The 23,364-nt window shown below is 41.2% G+C and overlaps 1 protein-coding gene across 3 annotated transcripts in view; it reads right to left on the reverse strand.

Moving 5' to 3' along the window:
• Positions 1-1,720: 1,720 nt before the first annotated feature.
• Positions 1,721-23,364, reverse strand: part of zfhx3b (zinc finger homeobox 3b) — a 159,674-nt gene continuing 138,030 nt past the window's right edge. For all 3 annotated transcript variants that reach the window (XM_053513906.1, XM_053513907.1, XM_053513905.1), the window contains 5 exons: positions 20,770-20,909; positions 18,830-19,030; positions 14,297-14,420; positions 8,700-14,174; positions 1,721-8,532 (listed from right to left, as the gene is read on the reverse strand). In XM_053513906.1, the coding sequence (XP_053369881.1) occupies positions 6,818-8,532; positions 8,700-14,174; positions 14,297-14,420; positions 18,830-19,030; positions 20,770-20,909 (7,655 nt within the window). In that variant the 3' untranslated portion in view covers positions 1,721-6,817. The remainder of the gene's footprint in view (positions 8,533-8,699; positions 14,175-14,296; positions 14,421-18,829; positions 19,031-20,769; positions 20,910-23,364) is intronic.

Consider the following 23,364-nt stretch of genomic DNA (forward strand, 5'->3'; position numbering starts at 1 on the left):
GGTTTTAGCATCTTTCAGATGATGTAAGATTTGAAGGCAGGTGAAATTGCAAAGCGATTTTGGCAATTGACCTAACGTGGGGTTCAAACAGAAGTGTGTTTTTGAAAAAAAAAAAAATAATAATAATAATAAAAAAGGGACAAGATTGTGAAAGTTTAGCTTTAAGTGGATGGTTTAACAGTGATGCTGCGTAAATAAACTGAACTTTTTTTTTAATTTTATTTATTTAATTTTTTTTATGAATTTCATTCATTTTTGTGAAGCTGCTTTGAAACAATGACCATTGTTAAAAGCGCTATTTAAATAAAATTGAATTGAATTGAACTATCTGGAAATTATCATTTCACACAATTCACACCTCAATTAAAAAAAAACAAAAAAAACTACACATTGATACACACTGCCTGGCCGAAAGAGGTTACATACTTTAAGATTTTATTCAATCACAATGAATCCTCATGCTCCAAGAATTCCAAGTCCCGGGCCCGTTTTCACAAAGTTTCTTAAGCCTAAAAGTTGATCCTAGTGACGAAATTCTAAGAAAATTCTAAAAATTATCTTCTTAGAATTTTCCCATAAATTTAGAACTAAATCTTAGTTAAGATAAAAATAAACAGTAGGGAAGACAACATTCAAGAGGCAACACTGAACGTAAAGCTGAAAGTAAACACTGTTATTGTTCTGTTACTTCCTTCCATCTCTCTTGGATTGTTGGCTTCATACCATCCAAAAGTGCAACTTAAATAGACTGTCCTGTAGTCATGTGAATGGGTAAAAGGCTGTCATTTTGCTCCCATCAATCTGAAATGAATTACAAGTAATAAAATCAGCATGGTAAATAAATTTAATAATTTAAACACAGTAAATACTGCGTGAAAATTGGTTGCTTTAAAAGTAGACACATTTTTAACATGTAGCTGTTTAATGAACTTTAAGATATTTAGCTGAAACTTTGCATAAAGTGGTCATGATTATACAATTTCTTAACAGAAATCTTTCTCTCTGTTTTGTGCTGCTGAATTGTGGGTAATCGTCTCCCCTGCTGGGTCTTAGTGCGGGTCTCTTACTGGTATAATCAACATCCGTGCACGTGTGTACTGTTTACTATAACACTGTGACCACGTGTGTGTATGTGCGTAAAACATATTTTATTTTGTGTTTATTATAACACACGTATGTACGCGCGTGTAAAGCTAAAGAAAGTCTCATTAGAGAGGTTAAAGATCCATTTTCTCTTTGTCGTTATGTGTGCACGTGTTTGTTTTACTTTACAGCAGTAATTCCGTTGGTATGCGCTCACTCTGGAATAGGGTCAGTTTGGACTCATCAGACCACATGAACTATTTCCATCTTAATGCTCTAGCAAGTTCAAGCCTTGATTAGTCTCACTAGCAAGTGTTTTTTTTCTCATACAGACACTCAGCTGTTTAGTCCCAGTCCTGTGGGTTCTCATTACATATTGTAGGTGTGCATATGGAAGTGCTCTCACTTTCTCTGTTAAACATAGCTCTGATTTTTTAACTCTTTATTTTTTTTACTATGCAACTTCACCAAACATTACGTCTCCATTCCATTCTTCCGCAAAGTTCCAGTCATTTAAAATTCTGAAATTGCAACTTTTTTTTTTTCTTTTTCTTGTCCAGGCAGTGTATTTATTTTTTTTTGTGTGTGTGTTTGTATGAACGGAAATCAGATAAATAAAGTCAGGAGCCGTGCTGCATTTATGCTCATACTTTTTAATGTATCACAATGAGCAAGAAACATACTTGATGAAATATTTTCAAAGGAGTATATTCAATTACCATCTACAATCAACTTAACTAGGACAACAAGGTTTTTTGTGACAAAAGTTTTTCTTTAAAAGTCTGAAGTTCCATGTGGTTTATGTATGTTAGTCTCCATGTAATTTGGTACAGTTTGGAAATCTTCATCATATAATTACAGTAACAAAAAAGCTAACAAGACTACAGTATAGAAAAGACATCAAGAACAACATTTTTGGTTTAACTTGCTCTTTTTTTGTACATTGCAAGGCTGTTTTTTTCTACCCTCGGGTGGGCTACCTGGAGCCACTGAGCCGTTCTTGTGAGGCTCAAAGGAGGAATAATTAAGAAAATAAAAAAATAAAATCAATCGATCAAACAAACAAACAAACAAACAAAAATAGCGTTTAAAAAAAAATGTGGCACCAGGAGTCACGAAAGGAACGGAGAGCTCCGCGTAGCAGTTTGTCTTTGAAACTGGAGCTCGTGTTTTTTTGTTTGGTTGCTTGTTAATTTTGGTTTCATTTGCTTTTTCGTGTTTAACTGCTTCCTCAGGAATGACAGCCAAGAAAACCCCTCACATTCCTCGAACAGCGAGTCCTTTATTTTTCAATGGTTTGATGAGATCTGTTTTCGGCTGACTCCAGGTCAGTGCTGTCCATCGGCCAGACGAAGAAATGAAACAGGTAGCAACACCATGGGCTGGGCGAAAATAGAGACGCGTGGTACTGTCCTTCCTGTGGATTTTATCCACGATTCCCGAAAGAAGAGGCTAATCCAGATCCAGCCGCCTCCAGAAGTCACCAGGTTTATTCCTCTCTGTTTTCACGAACTGTGTGTCCACTGGTTGCTGAGTCTGTTTCCGTAGGCATATTGTCAGTAATTAAATAATGACTTGATATCATCAAGAGGTGCCTCTGATCATTTTTCCTGCCTTTGGCTCCCATCCCCAGTTTCGACAGCCTTCCTAGACATTTCAACGACATTTTCCAAAGCTTCCCAGAGTTCGCTTCTCTTTGTTTTCCTTCTTTGTCAGTTAAAAAAAAAGTTGATGTCTTCTTTAAATATATCTATATCTGTATACATGTTTCTTCACAGTGGGCAAAAAGGATGACCTCTACAGCAAAACCTGCCTTCTGTCTCTCTTTGCAAAAAAACAAAAAAACAAAATCAAGTATCCCAAATGAAAGTTGATGTATCTCAGTCATGCGTTGCGTTGTGCCACAATAAATATACACTCGTCGGTGGGCACCAACGTTCATCTGCGTTATGCTTTGGCCACATACATATATTTAATGAAATGAATTAAAAACTGCTCAGTGCTTCAGTATCAATTTCTCATCATGAAATTATTAGGAAAAAAGAAAAAAAAAAAAAACTCTTGTACTGAAGAAACAGCGTTGCAGTTTTGGATGTTTTGGTGTGAAATGAACGTGGAGGCAAAAAACAAAACAAAACAAAGGTAAACAAAATAAATTGATGTTGGCTCCTCAAAATAAAAAAGAGAGAAAGAAGGAAAACAAACCAAAAGACACACACACAAATCCATGCTGGCAGAGTTGATTGTGAGGATCTGAACTTCGTCCCTCACAAAATAAAACAGCCCGTTAAATAAAGAAAACGCTTTGGAAGCAAGAGATCGAACATTGCCGAAACAGACAAATAGAGGAACATTGGTACACCGTTAAAGTGGCCAGGTCTTAAAATAAGAAAACAAAAAAAGTGATTGAAATTTTAAAGCTGGTGTTAAAATGTTAATTTATGCATACAACAACAACAACACAAAAAACATCAACAACACAAATTCATATACAGAAAATAAAATACATATAGTTATATGAAAACAATAAATGTCCGACATGATTTGAAATGAAAGTCGAAGCAAAAAACAAACAAACAAACAAACAAAGAAAGCTTTAAAAAATAAACTATACATTAGAATTCTTACAAATAATAATTATGCAAACAAAAAAATATTTTAGGTAACAGGATTGAACAGAAGTGGCAAGCTTTGCATACAAAAATGAAAATAATAAAATTGACCAAATTTCGATATCATGCAAAAAAACTTTTTTTAACACCAAACCACATTGCTTTGCAAGACGTAACACTCTTTAACACATTTCCTCGATCGTAGCAATGTACCATGTAGGCCAATACACTTGCTGTACACTTGTGGCCAGTTCAAATTAATTTATTTTGGTGATACAATGAAAATCTAAAAAAAAAAAAAAAATTAAAATGGGGATTTAAAACTGAACCATTTTCGTTGACCTCTTTGGACAAAATGGTAAAAATCACCATCTACAATATTAATAAATAAAAAACACTGCTGCTTTTTTCCCTTAGTCTTTAAATGCTTTGGAATGAAGATGTCCCTTGGAAAAGCTGTTCTAACTCACACCGAAAACAAAAGTTGGCTTTACACCCTGCAGAAACCTGGGGCAGGTCGCTACTTGATATTCCATGTTAGGGGAGGCCACCATTCCACACTTTATTTCTTTCCCAGACTCTTTAAAGACGGAGAGGCATGATGACACTAGACCAGCGAGACATGTTAGGACCGGATGCGTTACAATATGTACATTTTTGGTTAGCCACTGTTACATGATGATCTATTTGGCTGCAGGGACGAGAACTCCCTTTACACGACTCCAAAAAAACGGCGATGTTCGTTAACCCGTGATGGCGGAATTACAGTCGTTTTGTTAAACGTGGAGGGGGAAAATAGACTTGTACTCAAATTCAGTATAAAGATGCTGTCATTTCTTAAGAAATCAGACGCGCTATTTGGAATGCTCTGTTCTTTACAAACATAACAGATCATTGGCTTTTAGATGTTGGTCTGTAAAAGAAAGAAAGAAAGTAACAAAGAAAGAAAGAGAGAAAGAAAGAACAAAAACAGTAAAGCCAAAATGTCCTTTGGAACATATATTCACAGTCTTCAAAGTTCCGTTTTTGCAACAAGAAGGAAAAAAATGTCGCAGAGGCAGGGAAATGGTTTACTTGGTTGTTTTTGTTTTTAGTTTTTTTTGTGTGTTTTTATTTTAAAGCTTAGCCAAGAAGTAAAATGAGCATGCATCATCTAGGTATTCTTCTTTTTCAAAAATCTACATTAGCAGCAAAACTTATGTCCTCAGAGACCAGACCTTATACATTTTCTTGAAAAAAAACAAACAAAACAAAAACAAAATAAAACAGAACAAAAAATAGGATCTCGTGTGACAAGAAGAGTTAAACAAAGAGATTCTCCACTTCTATCTTACAAACTGCAATGGCTCTGCTGTAATGGTGCTACTCCATGATGCAAGGACGAACGTCCTTTTTTGGTTTTTGGTATTCTTGGTATTTTTTCTACGTAAAAAAGTCACCCGTCCGCATGCAACGAAGCGGCGACGGCGACTCTGATGCGTACTCCTTTTATTTTAAAACTTTGTTTTCTTTTCTTAAAAACTGCAACAAATTCTCAAGTATAAAGAAGCCTCTTTTCTCATCTTTATGCACCAATGGTGAAAGTGTTTAGTCTTTGGATTTTCTTTTCGTTTTAAAGCGTGAGAATTATTATTATTCTTTTCTTGTATGACGACGACAACGACAACAAATAAAAGAGAGAAGTAATAAAAAAAAAGGAAAAAAAAAAAGAATTAAAGCCCATAACAGACTGCAGCCACACTGCATAAAATACACATCTGCTTTGTAGTGCCAAAGGAGAAAGATCTCCAAACCTACAAAATGCAGTGGAAGCAAAAAAAAGGAAGGAGAGTAACGTGCACACACCCACGCATACACACATACATAAAAAAAAGAAAAAAGGACAGATAAAGTAAGTCGAGACGTTTGTAAGTGCACAATAGGTAAAACACAAATATAAGTGAATAATAATTTTTTTCAAACAGATCTCCTTTTTTTTTTTTTTTGGTCAGGTGCTGCACCAACCGTCAAAGGAAAGAAACCCCTCATAAAAACAAAGGGATTCTGCCGAGTCTGTCGGTGGCAGTTTGGGTGAACGAAATCCAAGATGCAGATTCGACTATACTGAAATAAAGTACAGATCAGTTCCTGCTCCTCAATCTAGTCTATCGGAATGACCAAGACAACATCAAATGAAGCGCTTTAAGGTTGGACAATACAAAAGCTAAATGTACACAAAGATTATTCAGTCTACCATACTGTTTAAATTTATTTCCAATGCAACAATCTACTTAACACGAAAAATGTTTATATCAATCATAAATACAGGTTTTTCCTTTTTCTTAAAAAAAAAAAAAATACCTCACTGCGTTTCTTGTTTGGGTATGGTGGCAGAGTTTTGAACCCCATTGGAACAGACTTTTAGCAGTTTAGCTACCCATTTGGATTCCCAGAAAGCTCTGTGTTAATTTGTATCACTTCGGAAAGAATTTCTATTAAAAATAATACAAAAAGAAAAACGTTTTCTTATTTGTCAGGAACGAAATTAATAAAATAATGTAACATAAAAAAAAAAAACGGTTGTGAGCTGTTGACCTGAGAATAAAATAGACATTACATCATTCTTTTTTCATTAGCAAGCCATTGGTATTTGAATGCTTAGATAGCAAGAAAACGGTTAGACTATTCTCCCATACGGTACATACTGGCTTTGTGTGACTGTGCTATTAGACGGACATACCTACACAAACAAAAGTGTGCATCCTTAACTCGTTCCTTGATACGGACAAAATCTGGGGCCCGTCTGATTTTTGTGGTTTTGAGGCAGTCCTTCGCAATGCAGCATTCCCTTCGCAGTGTTCTTCTTTATTAATTTCATATATGTGTATACATATAGCTATATACTTAAGTTGAAACAAATTAAAACCAGCATGTTCATATGGGAAAACAATCCACTAACATTTAAATTTTTGGTTACAAGCTTTGGAATTGCAGTTAGTCTTTACACATCTTTTTTTCTTCTGAAATTGGTTCGTATACTTTTAAACATATTTTAAACATCGCCGCTTTTTTTTAAGCTTTTGTGTTTTATTTATTTTTTTGTTTTTTGTTTTTTAAAATATTGTCCATCGTTGAAAGCTCTTTTACAGTCTGATGGAGTCTGTTCCTACACTAGCCATATTACTACTACAACTATCACTGTCTTTGAGACAGCTGGGTTGCTGTGGCTCCTCTGCCAACCTGCCCAGCCTGTCTGATGATTTCTGACTGCTGTCAGAGTCAGATTCGTCGGTAAAGACGTCTGTTGGTATCGAGGTCTGAACCCCTGAGGTGCTCAATGAACTTGAGGTAACCGTTGAAGGTGAGGATACTGAAGGAAAGGAGGATGATGTTGAAGGGGTGGCATTGGGCTTTCCAGCTAAAGCTTTAGAGAAAGGGGCCTGGGGCCAGGGTTTGCTGGCAGCTGTGGTGTTAAGTGTGGCAGCTGTGGCAGAGGAGCATGAGGATGCGGACACAGATGAGGATGGCGTGGTGTTTGACGACGTTGGCGGGGGAGATGTCGTGGTGTTGTTTGGGTGGGTGACAGACTGCGAGGTAGATGCGGTGTTAGGATCGGGGAAGCAGGCTGAAGAGTGAGGTAATAAACTAGTAGCGTGCTCTTTGGCATTTCCGGCTGATCGCGCGATTGTTCTGTGTTTGTGCAAGGATGAATCCAGGTGTTGACTAAGTGCTTTGTCCCCATCCAGAGTGACGTTACAAGCCAGGCAGTCATAGAGGCTACCCTCAGCTGCACTGCCACTGCTGGGGACTCGTAGCAACATCTCTTGCAGGTTTGCCACAGACTGACCAAAAAAGCAGATCGACTTCAGGTGGCTGATAGCTGCTTCTTCCTTGCTGAAAACAGTTTGACACTTGCGGCACGCCAGCCGATACTGAACTTTGGGGACAATGTATTGGTCAAGAAGGGGGTCTGCACCTTTCCCATCCATTTCATGCTGCTCAGGGGGTAAGTTATTATGTGAAGAGGTATTAACTGGGAGAGTGCCTTTCTTCTCCTCTGTTTTTACTGAATCTTTGGCAGAATCTTTGCGGTCCACCGAAGGCTGAGAAGAAGCTGGGGTTTGGCTTGCTTTCGGTTGCTGGATTTGCTGAAGCTGTCTCTGCTGCTGCTGAAGTGCTTCCTGCAGGCTCTGCTGATATTGCTGGTAATGCTGGAGCAGCGATCCTGGAGATAACCCCATCAGAGCTTGTGATAAAGCTGGGTTGTAGGGGAAAAGGCTTTCCATACCATACATAGGCTGAAGATATCCGCCTTGAAGAGCCCCTGGAATCTGAGGGGCATAATATGGTGAGAAACCTGGCATAAAATAGGGCAGGAACTGGCTGGTAAGCAGTGCTGTTGGATCTGATGCTAAAGCAGCCTGAAGTGCTTGAAGCTGAGCAGGATCAACCACGTACTCCATGCCAGGTGTTGGCATTGAGGTGGCTGGAACAGCTGTGTCTGGTTTTTCTTTCTTGGCACTGGCAGCAGAAGTGGAGGGAGCAGGAGTACCCGCAGTTGAGGATGGTGTAGAGGGCTTCTCGACTTTTTCCTTGGGCTTTTCTTTCTCCCTGGATTTCTCAGTTTCACGCTCTTTGAGAGGATCAACCCGGTGGCCTAGTTGGGTGGTCAGTGAGTTTGATGTGGATGTGGTAGTAGTTGAATGGGCTACAGAAGTGCTGGCCTGAGCTGGGCTTGGTGAGGCCAAGGAGGAAGAAGAGGGGATCTTGTTGGGTAAACCAGATGTAGGGAGACTGGGTGAAGGTACACTGGCACCGGACACGTTTAGAATGTTTGGAGGTTTCGGAGGGGTTAAAGCTAAAAGAAAACAACACAGTAAAGACAGTAAAGTAAATGAATGTGATAATCTATCGGTCAAATCAGCCAATCCAATCAATTCTATAGCATACAGTACATAAAATAATACATTGCAAAACAATTTTTTTTTTATTAAGGCAGTATTTTGAAGACTACTTAAAACATACCTGAGTTAGTTGAGTTAAAACCTGGGAGGGAAGGGCTTCCAACCCCTGGCAGGAGAACAGGGGGTATTCCTTGCAGATTTGGATAGGCTGTCTGCAGATTGAGGGCCTGCAACGCTGGACTGTCAAACATCCCGTGTTGCTGCATGGCTTGTTGTTGTGCCAGACCAAGTACCTCATTGGCTTTCTTGATGCGATCCATCTCTTGCTGGGCCATTAGCTGACGAACAGTGGCTGGGTCAAAGTACTCTTTCTCTTTGTCAAGCTGGCTTCCAATAGTCTCCTTCACCTTGGCAATGTGTTGCTGGGAAAAGATGTGGTCCCGCACAGACAGACGTGCACTGTATTTTACACCACATAATGTGCACTCTGTCTTAGGTCCCTCATAAGAAGTCTGGTTGATCCCAAAGTGCTTAGCCATACTGAGTTTCGCTTTCTTTTCTTTAGCACGAGCATTCTGGAACCAGACCTGTACAACTCTTTTGGGGAGTCCTATATCATTGCCAAGTACCTCACACTCCAACATTGTAGGAGTCCTATAATCACTGAAGCAGGACTTAAGGACTTTCAGCTGGAGGTTAGTCATCTGAGTTCTGAAGCGCTTTTGCCCTGGCCTATCTCCACTATCAATACTTCTACTTCCAGACGCCCCAGGGCTAGGTGAGCAGGGGTCAGCTAGACTAGATGTTTCACTGTAATCCACCATGTTTTCATTTTCAAAGTCTTTTGCATAATAACTTGTTGCAGGACTCACTAGTCCTGAAGACATCTGGTCATCATTCTCAAGAGATGGAACTGATCCTCCAGTCTTTGACAAGAAATCACCACTGTTGTGGCTGTGCTTCATATCAGTATTGTCATTGTCTGCATTTGCCTCATCACCAGTAGTGGTGTCAGTAATCGCAGTGTTCACAGAAGAACAATCATCATTATCGAGCTTGTTCTGATCAAAACTAATGTTTACTGATGATATGGTTGGGCTTTCAAACTCCTCCATTCCCTCAACTTTAATCGATGTTGGACTTAAAAGTGCCCTGGGAGATAAGTCTAAGGTTTTACTCACAGGTGACAGAGATGAGCACTGGCCATCATTATTAGAAGAACCAAGATGAGAGAAGTTTACGATATCCTGAGGATCCATCTTCAAGTGCATGCCATCTTGTTCAGATAGCAAACCAGTAAGTGTTATGTTATAACCAGCACGCTTTGCCTCATGCCAGTGTCGTGAACGGATGTGGGCTTCCAAGGCTGTTTTAGCTTTAAAGAGAGCACGGCAAAAGGGGCAACGGCGGTGGGCTTGTGCTGGCCCAACAGCCCGGAACTGTCCCTTTCTTTCCCTAGCCCTAGTGTTTTGGAACCATACTTGTACTACACGTTTCTTAAGGCCCACCTCATGAGCAATATGGTCAAGCATCTTCCGAGTGGGGTTGGAATCTAGTAAATATTTCTGGTACAGGATCTCAAGTTGCTCTGGTGTAATAGTGGTTCGAAGACGTTTGTCTCTTTGTGGTTCTTCCCCACTATTAGTACTATCATTTTCCCCTGGGCTAGTGCCTGCCTTTTCTTCTAGCTTTCTCTTTAGGGAGTTCATGGTGGACGTAGGTGTTGAGGGAGAAGTGGCAGAGCTGCTTGGAATTTGTGGCAATGCTCCAGCTAGGAGCTGGCTAGCCAGCAAAGGATTGGTGGGGTCAAATAACATAAAAGGCATGTCCATTGGACGGTCCAAGAACTGGGGATGAATAAATTGGTTTTGAACGCTTAAGAAGTGAAGCTGCTGGTGTTCCTGCCAGTGCTCAAATGAGGGAAAAGCAAGTTTACACTGCTCACACTGGTAGGGAATCATTTGCTGGGCCAGCTGCTGCTGTGAGGCTAAATGGGAATTAAGAGCCATGAGAGAACTTTGGGAGGGGGTTTGGCTTTGGGAGGCCGAGCCTGAAGCGGCACTATGTTGTTGCTGTTGAGAGAGGGATGGTGAAGAAAGCTTTGTGTTCTTTGGGGTGAGTTGCACTTTTTCCTCTCGTGGTGCTTTTTGTTGTGGAATCTCAGTGGGTTGACTGCTTTCCTGCTTAAATGATGGCTGCTCTCTTGGACCTAGAGTGGGTTCTGCAGCATTTTTGGATTTCTCATCAAAAGTATTCGATGTGTTTGTGGATGTAGCTTCTACCTTCTCAGATGAGGGCATATGAGAGAATGATGTGGATGATTGTGGAAGAGGGCAGAGACTCGAGGATGATGACATTGGTGTGTGACCTGATGACCCAGAAGATGAAAAGTATTCATGTGAGAGATCAAGAGAGTCTTCATTTTGACTGTCATATTGCCCTTCCTCATCCTCATCTTTGTAGCAAAGCTTCTTTTGATGTTTAATAAGATCAAATATCCGCTGGAATACCAGACTGCACTTCTTGCACTGGTAGTTTAAGTTAGTAGTGCGTATGTATCGGTCATTGGACAGCTCACGCCGCTCACCATCTTTTGCTCCTTCTCCCTGGTTCTCATAATTTTTTCGAGCTTTTTGTCGAGCATTCTGAAACCAAACGACAATAACCCTAGTTGGTAGGCTTAAAAGATTGGAGAGCTGCTCAAATTCATCATCTTTAGGGTATGCATTAGCATCAAAGAAATCCTGCAGTACTCGAAGCTGGTAGTCTGTGAACCGGGTCCTTGAGGACCTCTTACTGCCATAGGACTCTAGTTTTTGGGGTTCAGGTGAAGGTGGCTTAGAGTCAATTTTGACATCCTCCAAAGTAGTGATGGGGGGATTGTTAAAATTATAGGGTGAGTCTTTGTTGCGCTGTCGCTCTTTGAAGAGAGTATTCCGAAACCAGTGCTTAATGACCTTCTGCGGAAGTCCTGACTTATCTGCCATTTCTTTTATTTGTTCTTCGTTTGGTGAATTGTTTATGTCAAAGTACTGCCTTAGAACCCTTAGCTGGTCATCGGTAATACGGGTGCGGGGCCTCTTATTCTGCTGCTGCTGCAGCATGGCAGGTGTAAGCTGCTGCTGGTACAGTTGTGCAAGATCACTGGCCAGACCAGGCTCAACAGCTTGTAACTGTGCAGGAATTTGAGAGGGTAATGACTGGAGGGACATTGGCTGCATCATGAGAGGAGAAAAGAGAGGAAGATCCATTGGCATTGGAATCTGAGGTAGTGGACCTGGGGGCTGCGGGGTTGAAGCAGTTGGTGGTGTGATTGCAGGGGCAGAGACAGGAATATTTGGTGTTGGTACCCTCTGTGGAGGAGGTGGTGGCGGCGGGGGAGGAGGAGGGGGTGGCGGTGGAGGAGCAGCCTCAGGTGTCTGCGGTCGTAGTGGATATAGTTTGTCATATTGTTCTCTGTACTCCTTGGCAAACCTCTCTAGCGATCTAAATGGAAAAAAGGCCTGGTGGATATGCTCTTGGTGACTTTTTAGTATTAATATGTTGGAAAAGAGCTTTCCGCAGGCCTCACATTCCAATTTCTCTAGTCCCTCCACAGGGTCCACGACTCTAGTGATACCACCTGGTGCAGTTGATCCAGGAAAAGATCCTGTGGGCCTTCTTTGAGCTTTCTGTTTGTTTTCATTGTATTGAATCACCAATTCAAATCCAAAATTCTCCAAGAGCACTTTGGTGGCATTACCACGAGCATCTGATGCAATTCTTGGTGGAAGGCATCCATTGTCCTGATTCAAATTACCTGTGGTCTGTGGTATCTCTTTCTTTTCTTTGGACTTGTCTGGGACATCCTTTGGAGCATGATCATCTGTTTTATCATTTATTTCTTTCTCCTTTGGCAGATCTCTGTCCTTCTCACTATGAGGACCAAGCGACTTTGGTTTTTTTTCTACAGGGTGAGAGAGAGATGCACTCTGCTGAAGTAAAGCCATTTGACTTGATGCCTGGGAGTGGGAATGGGCTTGGTGCTGTTGCTGGAGGTGATGATGCATCAATTGCTGTTGTAGACAGCTCTGTTGGGCTTGCTGGGCCTGGTTCTTTTGCTCCTCCAACAAAGAGGCAGCAGAGCCACTTAGATTAAGTGAAGAACTGTTTAAGCTCATTTCTGGATTTAGCTGGAATTCTGCTCCAGGGATATAAAAAGGAAATAAAAGCTGTTGCTGTTGAAGGGGCAAAAGTGCATCTGCTGTCATTGGGAAGTGCTGGAGTAGTGGGTTAAACAGCTGGGACTGAATGAGGGCAGCTTGCTGTTGGAGCTCTTGCTGAAGTTGGGCCTGGGCTTGTGCTTGAGCCTGTGCCAACTGCTGCTGTTGGAGCTGCTGGTGACCTCTTGAGGACAGCATGTCTGCAAATTTCTTTTTTTTCACATCATGGTTCTCAGAAGGAGGAGGATGAGAAGTTGAGTTAGACACGGCCTCAAGGTTCTGAGACTGACTTAACTGGTTTCCACCCAGGATGCTCTGTGCTGTCTGAACCCCAGCTGGAGAGCAGCTATTGTTGCTAGAACTGGTTGTTGAGTTAGTTGATGGAATAGGGCTGGGAGTAGAAGTGCTATTTGAAGTGCCTCCACTTAAACCTCCACTGCTGACAGAAGTGGAACCTCCACCTGCTGCTTCAAGTTTGGCTGCCCTGGCTTTGGTCTGGTGCAGGACAGAGCGCATATGAATCTCCAGTGTAGAGCTCTGGCTGTATGCGACGTTGCAAGTGCTGCATTTGAAGGGCTTATTATCAGGACTGCTGGTTGGTTCGGGTTGACCTGTAGTGGATTCCTGCAAAGCCCGTTTGACCTTATGTAAGTGCGACACAGAATTATAATGTACCAGGAGAATATTTTTTTGGGTAAAAGACTCTTTGCAGACCGTACACTTAAATGGACGAGAAGGGTCTAAGAATTTCTCCATGGTAAAATTGGGACCTTTCCTAAAAGGCAGCGCTCGCTTGGGCTCAGATCCAGAATCCTCTTGTAATGATCCAGAGTCACTGCCAGTTGGACTCTGTTTCTCCTCGGGATCACTGTCCTCTCCTTCTTTCTCGTCTTCAATGAGACCACCTTGGTCCTCCCCAAGTGAAGGGTCACCAATGACCATGAGGTCTCCATTCATTAGTAAGCCTCCATAGAGCTGCTGAATATCAGCTTCACTCAGTTCAAGGTGACTGGACTCCAAGTGTTTTTTCAAGGCCTGTAGTGTCCTGAAACTACGCTGGCAGAGACAACACATGGTGGCTGCTCTGATGACATGGTATTGCGAATGTAACTGCAATTTCTCAATTGTCTTGAATGCCAAACTGCACTGGTTGCAACGGTACTTGTAAACGTGGCGGTCAGAGACAGGGAGTTGTGGCCGTTTGTTATGGACCTCGTTGAAGTGTATTTGGAGAGCACTGGAGGATTTGAATACTTGATTGCAGCCCTTTTTCCAGCAGAGGAAACCAGTAGTGTCGTCTCTTGCAGAATGTTGATCTTCAAGAGGTGACTTGCGCGATTCGATTACGTCTGAGACCAGAGGAATTCCTTTGTCGGCTTCAACATCTGTAGCATCTACAATCAGATACAAAAATGAATAAATAATGAATTATATTGTTAAGATAAAATAATAGGGTTTTTAAATAAAAATAGTTTTACAGAAATTAAATATTCCAAAAAGGAACCAACGTTCACACCTGTTTGTTTCTTTGTGTCTTCAGAGATTGAGTTAGGCAAGGATTGGGGTGTGTTTTGAGAATCTTTTTCTGGTCCAGGGACTGGTATGAACATGCTCGCTGGCAGTACCTCTGATGTTGCCACCTGGAAAATAAAACACACAGTGTGCAATGTGTTAATTAAAATCCTTTTCAAACAGCCAGTGATCTGGAATGCAGGACAACTTGAATAACTGTTTGATCATTTCCGAACATCTCAGAAAAAAAATGTTCGATTTTGTGTAATTACTTATTAAACACACACGCATATAAAGGTTTTTTTTTTTTCCTTCAACGAAAGGTTTTCTTCCACAAAAGTAATCATGTTATTAATCTTCTTACTTTATTTGCCATTCCAAGGATTTGCACTTTGATCACAGATGATGTTTGTCAAACTCTAGGAAAGTTCTGCTGTAGCCAATTAGTGTGATGGGGCCAAGAAGTCTACCTTGGCCAGCTGAAAAGCTTATTAGGAGCCTAATTAAATAATTCCTTTTCCTCATAAAAGTGTATCACATTCCAGAGAAAAGCTCAGAGCACAAAGTACAAAGAAATTCCCTGTCTTTCTGAACAGCTTCCCTGCTTCTGATGTGTCTCGATACCTCTTTTTCCTTCTCGAATCCTTTTTATTCCTCTCTCCTTCTTCCATAAGGGGAAAAAAAAGATAACAATTCATCAAAATCACTCATTAACCAGCTCCTATTTAACAACAATCAGTGACTGAGATTGGAAAAAGGGCTGGGAGATGGAGCACTGTCTGCTTCACCTTCCTTCAATTAACAGAACAATCAGCCTTTCTACCCGGGCAGCATTTCAATTCCTCATTCCTTCCCATCCCCCCTCCTTTTCCTCTTCTCTCTCTTCCATGTCTAATTCCTACTTGCATTCGATGTTTATGTCCCTGTGTCTCAAACTTGCTTGCTTTTTTCATCACACCACCTGGACCTTGTGTCCTTTTTTATATCTGGGTGACTAAACGCATACTAAAACTCTAAATCTATTCTTTCCTTTCTGTTTTGTGGATTGGTGTATGTGCGTGTTTTTCTTCTATCCACTAATGAGTACATGAGTTCATAGCCAGGCTTTATGATACGCAGAGAATATCAAGTGCTCCAGAGCTTTTCTAAAATATAAATCATTACCATGCACACTCATCGTGGAGCACCTGACTGTATGAAGGACACAGTCCTCAAGCAGTTACTTCACTGGTCTTGAGGTTAAGTGGAACCGTTAAGACAGCTCTATCTATTAAAATCTGATTAGTGCACACGCAGATTCGTGCTGGAAGAGAAATTTGATTTTTCATTCTTCTTCTTCTTCAAATTTTTTTCCCCCTTTTAAACACACTCTCGTTCCAAACTGAAAGGTGTAAATTAATGTGACCAGTACAGAGAGTTGTGAAGCAAAACACTGCACTGATTTACATTACAAAGTGGACTGTTTCTAGACAAGTGCTTCATTAAACCACGAGAGCCCAGCACAGCCAGTATCCCAAGGTCATTTTTTAATTTGGACTGTCTAATTCGCAAAAACACGGTTCCAAATGGCTATCATCTGAGCCAGACTGAGAATTAATGAAGCACAATTATTTTCATTATCCCTATCTAAGACAGACAGAAAATGATACACAGGCGGAGAGGGAGGGAGGGATTTAGAGACAGCGAGAGAGTGAAGACCAGACAAATAAAGAGAGAGCCTGCACGCATTTTTATGCACTGTGTGCAAGAAATGAGTCACCTATTTCCGAATTCATTAAGACCTCCTGTCTGACATGAGGGGATGGAAGTAGCTTTACTCTCTTTTCACTAATAAAAAAAAAAAAAAAAAGAGAAAGAACCCGAGATGCTGCTTTTAATGTGCATTGTATTGCTCCAACGTGTTTTTACAACGTGCCACTCGTGTAGGGAGACCGATGCATTATCATCTCTATAAAAGAAAAAATATTGCTACCTGGCCCTAATAACGTGTTCATCATTTGTTTTCCTGGCTGGTGAGTAGAGACGGCATAACAGCATTCAGAGGCACCCTTGCTTTGAGCGATCGGCGAGTGAGCAATTCCGCTCCGCAGACAAATATAAACATAATTATTTCTCCGTGGCAAATATGGAAAAATAGAGCTGTTGCATCCTCCATCAGCTCTGCAATAACGCTCCACCGTAGCCTCATGATGCACCTGGATGCACTAGGTGGTGAAGATGAGTTGCTTCAAGAAGAAGTGGATTACAAAGTTTTATGTATTTATTTATTTAATTCTTTTTTTTTTTTTTTTTAACTACAATATTTTATAAGCTTTATGTAAATGCCACTTTGTAGGCTGTTCTTCGTCTACACAAAATACATTAAAATGTTCGCTTCTAAGAAAGAATAATTTTTTTTTTAGTCCCCCCACGGTTTCTCTTTGGAAAAACTCTTTGTTTTTGTTTTTTTCCTCCTCTCATTTTATTTAATAACTATTTTTCATGCCATATTGCTTGCATACGTATATGTGTTTTCCTGTTCTCTTCTTTCCTTTCACATCGGGAAGGGTGCTGGCAGTTTTATTTATTTATTTATTAATTTTTTTAATGGGGAAAAAAATCAATTCAATTAATTTGTCCATATTAATGATCTGCTTGTTCTGAATAACTCTTAACAGAAGGAACGAGAAAGCAGAGATTTTCTTTCTGTCTGTATCGACTGACGAAAACAATAGGCATGTCGGTACAACCGCTTGGGCAGAGGATCACCCGGCCGATCACGGACCTCTCACCCTATCAAATCTGACTTGCAATGAGTCAACAGGAAGCCTGCGGGCCGCAATTAACACTTTCAAAATGTCATCAATGAGAGGGGAAAAGACGAGACACTGTTCTTTAAGGCGCGGCTGGTTAAGAGGCAGTGAGTCACGCTGGTAGGGCCGGGCTCCTCGGCCCCTCACGCCATCTCCACAGTGGGCCTCGTTTGTACTGAACGCATGGCTTTTCTTACAAAGCAGGTAGACAAAAGCGCTGCTCTTCCCTTTCATACCAGTCTATACAGGGTTCTGGGCTTGAAAGAAGAAGACTAAGACCATAACATTTGCCCTAGAATAGTGAACCTAGGGTACTGCGTACAACTCAAGACATTATTTTGCAGGTAAATAAACGGTGCAGATATAGAAGGACAAGACCTCACTCACAGACATACAGTCTTGTGAATAAAAGACAGGAACGGAACATGGTTATATTTTATACCTGATCAGGTCACGAGGTTATGAGTATCACGAGAGGGATTATGCAATACATGCAAGTGTAAACACCTGGCAGAGGTGGAGATTATTTCTATAATAGACTTTAATCTGTTTTAAATTTGACCTACATGGTGTTTTGCCAAGATTTTCTACTTTGCATTTGAAAAAAAAAAAAAAAAAGTCATCACTCACGTGGCTCAACTGTGATAGATGTTTATATTTATCACTGGTTTGATTTTTGTAAATATTATTAATAATGTTTTTTGCTTTGAACTTCTTTGATCAACCTATTGTTTTCACTCTCCAGCTTAAATTGCAGTGAGATTTACAGTTTCGTACAGTAATGAAGCAGCGCTTTAGTCCTTTGGTCTGTTCAGCGCTCTCATCTGTAACCCCTGCCCAAACGGATCAGCTTCCAAACTTTCAGCTTCCATGCTAATACCACCATCAGTGCCACCGGCGGCTAACTAGCCAAGATGAGTGGATGTGTAGCTCCACTGAATTCTGGAATTCCGAGTCTAGCTTTCGCGTCAACATCCTACGCTGGACGCCTCGGTAACGCTACGTTGAATAGGAAGTTGACGGAAAACGAAGTAGACTAACGAAAAAAGATCTTTCTCTTTTGTTTTTAGGTGTTAAGAGAAACGGGAGTATCACTTATGTCTAAGATTGCTCAACCTTCTGTTCTATTAATCACCACTATAGCTATGAGAACACAGGGACTACCGAAATACAGCCACAACCAACAGAAGCCTTAAGGGGAAGTCATGCGTCAAGCAGGCGGTAATGAAGAACCTTAATAGTAGCCGAATATAAAAAGCCTATTTGTGATCAGTCTATTAATACACATGTATGCTTACTCCATCCACCCATCCATCAATCTATCCAGGAACCTCCGCCCTTCCAACTAGGGACCATGAAGGCCAATGGTAACCGTTATATTTATTCCCATTTTATGATGTGGTAGGACCTACAGGCAACATTCACACACTACGGGCAATTTGGGAACGTCAATCAGCCTAATCTGCATGGGAGGAAACCGGAGTACCTGGAGAAAACCCATTTAGCATGCGGAGAACATACAAACTCCATGCACGCAGACCTAAGGTGGGAATCAAACCCAGACCCTGGTGAAGCAAGGCTGCAGAGCTTACCACTACACCACTCTGCTGCCATGTACGCGTACTGTACAGGAGAAATTGGATTTCTAACATAAATTTGAGTGGAGAAAGCGAGCGGTGTATAGTCATGTTAATTTAGAAACCAAACACAAAACCAGGCAAAAACTCAGAGCTATGAAAACTCACGGTGGCTATAAGCTTGTCGACGCAGTCTGGTGCCACGCTGTGGAGGTGCGTGAGGTGGAACTGAAGGTGGACCTTGTTGTTCAACGTGTCCTGGCACAGCGGGCATCGCAGCATCGGCTGCACCGAGTGCTGGGTCATCACATGCATCCTCAGCCGGTTCAGATCTGTGTTGGTGAACTTACAGTAGGGGCACTGGTACATCTGAGAGGGAGAGGGAGAAAGTGAGAGGGAGAGAGGGAGAGAGAGAGAGAGAGAGTTATTATCCTTTCAAACAGCGTGTGTCCGTGTGAGACCCTGGCAGAGGCCTGGCACACACTTCAAAGGCCTCTCATCTGTCGAATATCATATTGATTTTCCACCTTTTGCACAATTAGCGATGCAAGAGCAGCAAAAATGGGAGAAAAGTAATCTTCAGGACAAGCATGCATAATGCAAAAAGGGCAATTTAATTCCGGGACTGCGTACACCTGCATTCTGGCATATTGTCGAGTTGTTATTTGCTTTGCTGCATGAAAAAAGAAAAAAAAAAACACAACTCAAGCCATATTTATTATGAAAAGGGTTCTCTCATAAAACACCTCTTTTTTTAAAGGTTCGAGTAAACGTTAGCAAATCATTTCAGACTAATTGTAAATTGTAACTGTAAATGTTAGCACAATGACTGAGCACAAATATGATACTCAACATCTTGAATAGGTGACAAGAAACCGGATCGATTATACAGTTCTGTGCAAAAGTCTTTGATCCCCATCATTTCTTCATATTTGGCTTCCAAAAAGCCAAACTTTCTTGTATTTTGAATGTAGTCTTGAGGAATAGTTTGAGGAATAGTTCTCCAGGCCTCCTGAAGGAATTTATTTTGCTCTCATTATTTTTTTGGCGAGTTTTTGTCTCTCATTATTTTGAGTCCAGTCCCTGTACCTGAGCAGTTTCAGAGGAATGTTTTTGTGTTTGCGAAGCCGCACAGTGACCTACGAATCATTCCAGCATAAAAAACAAACATCTAACTTAAGGCCTGACCCGGTGAGAAACAGGTGCAGATGGTGAGATGATCAGGCTGGTGATTATTATACTGCTGATGCTGAATGCTGAGTGGTCGGAACAAACGAGTGGGGAAATGAGGTCGCTGCTGAGGGTTTTGGATAAACATCCAGTTTTTAAAGTAGTGGGTAGTTTGCAGCCTGACACTGTAAAGCACTTGTTCCCATTTCTTTAATTACATTTCATTTAATTTAATATGAAAAAATTAGCTGTGGCTCGAGACTTTTGCACAGCACCGTATACATAAATACGAAACGAAACGTCAAACTTCATTTCTAGGATGTCTCTGGCCCTATTTGGATGGGAGAAGTTTCAAGAATTTAGAGTTTTGCCATTGTGTTTTGCATAGCAAAATGCTGAGTCTGGTTTGCCCGTATTCTTTTTTACGGCCTGTACACGTCTGGAAATCTTATACGAGCAAGTCGGGTAATGTAATCATTACCTTAGTAATAAACTCTGGGATTTTAGCTGCGTCCAAATCCATCTTTTCATAAATTACAGTTTCTAGTCCAAAGAACTCCACGGAACATTTTGACAAAAATTAAATTATACCCTGTGAGAATAAATCAATTATAAAGACCTGCTAGAGAATTAATGTTATCAACACTTTCGAGGTTTTCAGGTGAGATCAGGTACACCTTACAGACATAGTTAACGAGTTATGGTCATGTGACCTACTGTGGTCATGTGTTCTTGTAATATTTGTTTAATAAATCTAATAAAACCAAGTATATGACAATCAGTGTGTATTAAAATGAGGTGAATGAAACGCATGGAATTTTAAGCGCACCCATTATAGTGCCTACAGATGTCCAGACACGCGTCTGTCTTAAAGTTGACCAATGTCAACACATTTCCTATGAAAACACAACTCATAGCGTAGTTGAATTCGCCCTCACCTGCTCTCCAGTGCTCGTCTCTGATGTCCGAGGACGCTTGGAAGAGAGGGAGGTTTCTGAAGCCCCGGTCCGTGACGGAGGCCGTTTGGAGGGAACGGGTGACTCTGTCTGATCCCTCTCGGATAGGCTAGATCCTGCAGCTACACAAACACACACACAAAGAGGAAAAAAAGGTAAGAATGGTCAGTTTATAAACCTTAAAACTTTAAATGATAAGAATAAAGAAGGAACTTTTCTGAGGTAGGGTTAGCTCAGTGGTAAAGGTGTTGGACTCCTGATCGTAAGGTCCCAGGTTTAAATCCCACTGTCACCTAGTTTGCCCTTGAGCAAGGCCCTTAACCCTTGTTTAGCTGTTCTGCATCCTTGAAACAGAGTCTGCTAAATGTCATAAATATAAACAAACCATACATGTCCACAAATCCTTATAGAGCCATGTTTATAAAGACATATCACAGATTGTTTGATGCTTTTGTGTGTGGTCTAACCCACCTTAAAGATCTTGATTTGCACCTAAGATCTGCTGCTTTAATCATAAAAACTGTCTTGTGCTTATCCCAGGACTTGTCTTCACTACTTGCAACCCCCTACAGACTACACTTGTCTTTACAGTTTCACGTATACTTAGTGAGCCCCTACAACCAACTGACAATCTCGAACAGTGCGGTGATGAGACTTCAGCCGCAGTAAAACATCTGAACGGTGCAACATTTTAAGGAAAGCCGTACATCCGTGAATGACAGGAAATCAGCTGGGAGTTATTGCCACATCCTCGATACAGTCCTGATCTCGCTTCAATGCATTTTCACATGTTTGAGCCATTAAAGGAGTTCCTGGGAGGCCGGCGTCTCAGACGCGAATCAGACAGACAGTCCAATCATGGCTCCGGTGTACTGAGAAAACTTTCTACCTTGATGGTGTCCAAGCACGAGTGAAACACTGTGCTAAGTGCATTAGTGTAGCAGGGGATTATATAGAGACATAAAGGGAGTTTGTACTCTCATAACTGTGTTCTGTTATTCTGTACAATCAAAAGTCCCGGTTTGACATATTTTATATACTGTATATAACTATCTGCCTCCATCGTTCTACCTATGGCTGATACTTAAGCACTGCTCTTCATTGAAGGCAGTTGAAAGCTCAGGAATATGCAGCTCATCCCAAGCTCATCTTTAAGAGAATCCCTCATTGTGCTAGCCACAAACCGTCACCAAAGTCTCTAATGTGCTCTGCTAGCTGGCAGAACATTAAAATCGGCTAATCCTTTTAATGCAACCTGCGCAGCCATTAACCGTCTCCTCTTCTCCGTCTCTGCAGAGCGGGCCCGAATAACAAGAGGCTCAACGCTGAGCTAAAGGCTAACGCAGTCTAGGAGGTAAAGGGATGAGGGAATAGGAGGGGCGCAACACAGAGGCACGGATGAGCCGAGTCAAAACACTCGGGTTAAGCCGGGCGCTTGTAAAGATGCTAAATCCAACAAGAGGCCAGGGAGGCATGACGTGCACGAGCCTCGGTCGGAAAGAATCCGGGTGCGAAACTTAAAACTCTAAGAGACCCTTAAGGAGGCTATAAAGAGTTAAATTTGGTCTGATTTGTCCAGGGCAAATTGAGAACTGGAGGAAGAGTGAGAGAGTGTGTGTTTGTGTGTGTGTGTGTGTGTGTGTGTGTGTGTGTGTGTGCACGAGTGTCTGAGGGGGTGGACGGTGGGTCAGGTTAAGCCTAGCTGACCATGCTACTTCTGCAGACATTAAAATGTCAGGTCCAATCAAGGCCAAGGGCAGCTGAGTGCTGGGATCAGTAAAGACCCGTTGCTTTTCAAAGAGTGGCCTCTGCGCACTCTCCAGTACGCCCTTCTTAGCGTCTAGTCACTGCGAATCCCATTAGACGCAACCACCAATATAAAAAGGAAATGTTAAACAAAGGAACCTCCCATTCGCCACCATTAACCTCTGGACTCTTCCACAGCACTGTCCTTGCCTGTGCATGATCTACTCGAGCCGGCTTACCGGTGCACTCATGCGCTGTTTATCTGCCGCGTTCCTGGCTACGTGTTCATCTTCGCTAGCTACAATTTGTTGTGTCGTCATCACATTTTTTTTTCTTGCTTTGTTGGAAATACTCGAGACGTATGCAGTATGTGAAATTTAGACAGACAAGAAGCAAAGACTGGAGAGAGGCTAAAAAAATTGCAGGCGATGCAAACAAAAATTTAAGGATAATGTTGCATTTTACTCTTTAGAAATAGTTTTTAGTCTCCTGTCCAATTATGAAGCTAGACTTCTTAGTTAACTGATTATTATTAGAAACTTTTTTTCTCCTGATTTGAATAAAGTGTTTAATCAGGTTAATTACACCACATATAATTAATGCTTGTTAAATAAAATGCAAAAAAATAAAAATTTTGAAAATGTCGAGAGGGCATGACCACAAGCTGATCAAGCACGCAAAAAAGACACCAAAAAGGACCAAAAAACAAAACAAGGAAACGTACTTCTGCTTCCGAACCAAACCACTGTGACTAACGTCCAGCTACTGTGTCATGTTTTTTGTTATAGTACAGAGACACAAAAAGAAAAGAGAGAAAAAAAAGAGAAATGC

Source organism: Clarias gariepinus, chromosome 15 (assembly GCF_024256425.1).
Source record: "Clarias gariepinus isolate MV-2021 ecotype Netherlands chromosome 15, CGAR_prim_01v2, whole genome shotgun sequence".
In the NCBI taxonomy this organism is placed as follows: Eukaryota; Metazoa; Chordata; class Actinopteri; order Siluriformes; family Clariidae; genus Clarias; species Clarias gariepinus.